At 38.6% G+C, this 3,103-nt stretch overlaps 3 protein-coding genes across 3 annotated transcripts; all 3 read left to right on the top strand.

The window, feature by feature from the left end:
* The first annotated feature begins 693 nt into the window (after positions 1 to 693).
* Positions 694 to 1,044, top strand: LOC150075609 (protein ZBED8-like). Its single transcript, XM_090388584.1, has one exon. The coding sequence runs from the start codon at positions 694 to 696 to the stop codon at positions 1,042 to 1,044; it is 351 nt and encodes a 116-aa protein (XP_090244710.1).
* Positions 1,045 to 1,068: 24 nt separating this feature from the next.
* On the top strand, positions 1,069 to 1,467 carry LOC150075608 (protein ZBED8-like). The gene has a single exon (XM_090388582.1). It carries the CDS (start codon positions 1,069 to 1,071, stop codon positions 1,465 to 1,467), a length of 399 nt encoding a protein of 132 aa, XP_090244708.1.
* A 284-nt stretch (positions 1,468 to 1,751) lies between these two features.
* On the top strand, positions 1,752 to 2,300 carry LOC150075607 (protein ZBED8-like). The gene has a single exon (XM_090388581.1). The coding sequence runs from the start codon at positions 1,752 to 1,754 to the stop codon at positions 2,298 to 2,300; it is 549 nt and encodes a 182-aa protein (XP_090244707.1).
* Positions 2,301 to 3,103: the final 803 nt, after the last annotated feature.

Genomic DNA, 3,103 nt, shown 5'->3' with positions numbered 1-3,103 from the left:
TGAGCCTGCTCAGTTTGTGGACCAACTGAATAGGGATTTTGCGTCTACATAAGGAATTCTTTAGAGAAGGGGGTTGCAGAAGTTTGTCAAACTCTAACGAGAAGCTCAATGACTTTGTGATAACTGAAAGGAATGTGGAAGAGAAATTGTTGAAGATGAACATAAAAATGCCCCCTGGGGTGGATGGAATCTATCGAATTATATTCAGGGAGGCAGCAAACCGTTAGCCATAATTATGAGAGCATCCTTGGATTCAAGGAAGATTCTTATGGACTGGAGATTTCCAAATGTGTCCCGTATTAATAAAGGAGATCAAAAGGCAGCATCAGCAATTACAGACCTGTTGTTCTTGTAGTAGGGTTTTAGAACCGGGGGTATCCGTACCCTTTGGGGGAATGGGAATCAAATGATGGGGTATGGGACTCGATTTCTGAACAATTTAAAAAAATTGTTACTAGATTAGATTATTAACTATCATCATTATCACTCAACACGGACGTCTTCCCATTTCCCAGTATTTTCAGTTGATACGTTGGCGTGGTCGGAGTTAGATTTCTCCTTCCATCCAGCCCTTACGTACACCTTTCTTATGAAGTACACTGTTTCATAAAAAAAGTATTTTTCATTAGAAATTTAAATTTTCATTTTGCGTTTTAATTTTTTAAAAATTATTTTTTCACAGAATGTTGCGAAATGTCGCCTGTCAAAAAACGGAAGCCATCAGGATTGAGAGAACATCTCGAAACCAAGCACTGCAATCATGCTGGAACCTCGATTGATGCTTTCAAGTTGAAAAGAATTCGTTATGATCAGAAAGGAACTCTTTCATCATATGGGTTTGCTCCTCCTCTGAAACCTCTTCTGGAAGCCTCCTACAAAGTTTCGTACATGATTGCCAAAGAAAAGAATCCCCACACAATAGGAGAAAGCCTAGTAAAGCCCTGTGCGCTGGAGATGGCTAAAATCGTGCTGGGAAAGAATGCCGTGAAGCGATTGAATCAGGTGTCCTTATCCAACGACACTATACGCCAAAGAATTGAGTGAGGACGTAATAACCCAATTAAAGACATGAGTGAGGCCTTAATAACCCAAGTTGTCAGCGAGATTAAAAACAGTCCTGCGAAAATCAGCATGCAGCTCGATGAATCAACTAACATTTCAAACCACAGTCAATTGCTCGTATTTGTACGCTATGTTCATGAAAAGAACATCAAGGAAGAGTTTTTATTGTGTGATCGACTAGAAACAACAGCCAAAGCAGCTGATGTCTTCAAGTTGATCCAATTGTACTTTGATTGCCATGAGTTAGCATGGGATTTGATTTGGTCCATTTGCACGGATGGAGCTCCTGCCATGATTGCTAAGAATTCTGGATTCGTTGCTACAGTCAAGGAAAAAGCTCCACATGTGTTGAGCTTTTTGGCGTCTAATATATTGCCAAAGAAACTTAAAGAAGTGATGGAATAGTTGTGCAAACAGTCAACTTTATTCGTAGACGCGCTTTAAATCATCGGCTATTTCAAACATTCTGTGTTGAGATTGGAGCAGAACATAGTGTTTTGCTGTACCACACAGAGGTACGTTGGCTAAGTCGTGGCCGTGTTTTTGCACGTGTGGTGGAACTTCGGGATGAAAATTCTAAATTCTTCAAGTATCAACAATCCCCTCTTGCAAATCATTTTGAAGATGAACGTTTTATTGTTAGCCTGGGATATTTGGCTGATATTTTCAGCCGCCTCAATGATTTGAATATGTCGATGCAGGGAAGGGATGTGGATATTATTCAAGCCAGAGGAAAGCTTGTGGGATTTAAAAGGAAATTAACTATTTGCAGTCGCCGTGTTGAAAGCAGAAACCTGTCGCACTTTCCAATACTTGACGATATCCTTAGTGGAGATGGTAAAACATTGTTTGCAGATATACTTCAAGAAGTCAAGAACCATTTGGAAGTGATAAGTACAAATTTTGAGGACTACTTCTCAGATATTAATGATCTCAGCATGGAATCTGTTTGGATCATGAACCCTTTCTCGTTTGATGTATCTACAATGAGTGACAACGATTCAGCAAAGTATGATCACATTGATTTCCAAGAAGACCCAAGAAAGAAAGCTAATTTCGAAAAGGCTGGTCTGTACATCAAGCAGTTTTGGTGTGAGCAGATCGCAGTTTACCCTTGCATGGCAATGAATGTTTTATTACCTTTCACAACTATTTATCTCTGTGAAACAGGATTCTCTGCATTATTGAAGCTGAAATCAAAGTGGAGAAATCGAATTGATGTGTCCGATGATATGTAACATTGTCAGTGACTGTACCTTGATTCCACGTTTTGGTTGCACAAAAATAACAGCAAAAATCTCACTAGTTGTAGCTGGCTTTTGTATTTGTGATTTGCCGTTTTTATATAAATGATAAACTCCTTAAGATTTGCTTTCAGCTGTTCTGTTCCTAGCTATCCATATATAAAGTAAAACCAAGCTATTGACATCTTTTGAAGTCATAGTGGTACCTTCAGGGCCAGTTACTGCTATGGATAAAGGGCTGGTTAAGTGGTAGAAGACAGAGTGATTATCAATAGGCACTGTTTTTCGTGAACTAATGTTATTTGTGGAGTTCCCCAGGGTTCAGTGCTGGGTCCATTGTTGTTTTCAATATTTATCAACGATATTGACGACGTTATATTAGGCTTGATATCTAAGTTTGCAAAGGATAAAAAGGTTGGCAGGGTCGTTAACGACTGTAATCATGGTGAGCACAATGATCTAGCAACAAGACCTTGGACAATTGGGTCGATGGAAAATAACCGTTGAAGGAATGGCAGTTGGAGTTAAACATTGACAAATGCAAGGTACTGCATATGGGTAACGGTAACCCCAGAGTAAGTTAGAAACTGTGTGGTACTACACTCAGGGAAGTGGAAAGTGAAAAAGACCTGGGGTTAATTGCGCAATCAGGCACGAAATTATTTAGGCATTATGCTTTTAAGTGTGTTTTATTTTTTAAGTTGATTTTTATTATTTTAAATATTGGATATTTTATGTATTGTTATTAAACTTCGTTATGTCTTTTATTATTAATTTACTAATCGGACATCGCAATT

This window comes from Mastigoproctus giganteus, chromosome 14 (assembly GCF_048544385.1).
Source record: "Mastigoproctus giganteus isolate SK-2022 chromosome 14, ASM4854438v1, whole genome shotgun sequence".
Taxonomy (NCBI): domain Eukaryota; kingdom Metazoa; phylum Arthropoda; class Arachnida; order Uropygi; family Thelyphonidae; genus Mastigoproctus; species Mastigoproctus giganteus.
This window is presented reverse-complemented; position numbering and strand designations above follow the sequence as displayed.

Bases quoted from the DNA above. Each gene is read 5' to 3' on its own strand.
- LOC150075609 (XM_090388584.1), top strand. From the start codon at position 694: ATGTCGCCTGTCAAAAAACGGAAGCCATCAGGATTGAGAGAACATCTC.
- LOC150075608 (XM_090388582.1), top strand. From the start codon at position 1,069: ATGAGTGAGGCCTTAATAACCCAAGTTGTCAGCGAGATTAAAAACAGT.
- LOC150075607 (XM_090388581.1), top strand. From the start codon at position 1,752: ATGTCGATGCAGGGAAGGGATGTGGATATTATTCAAGCCAGAGGAAAG.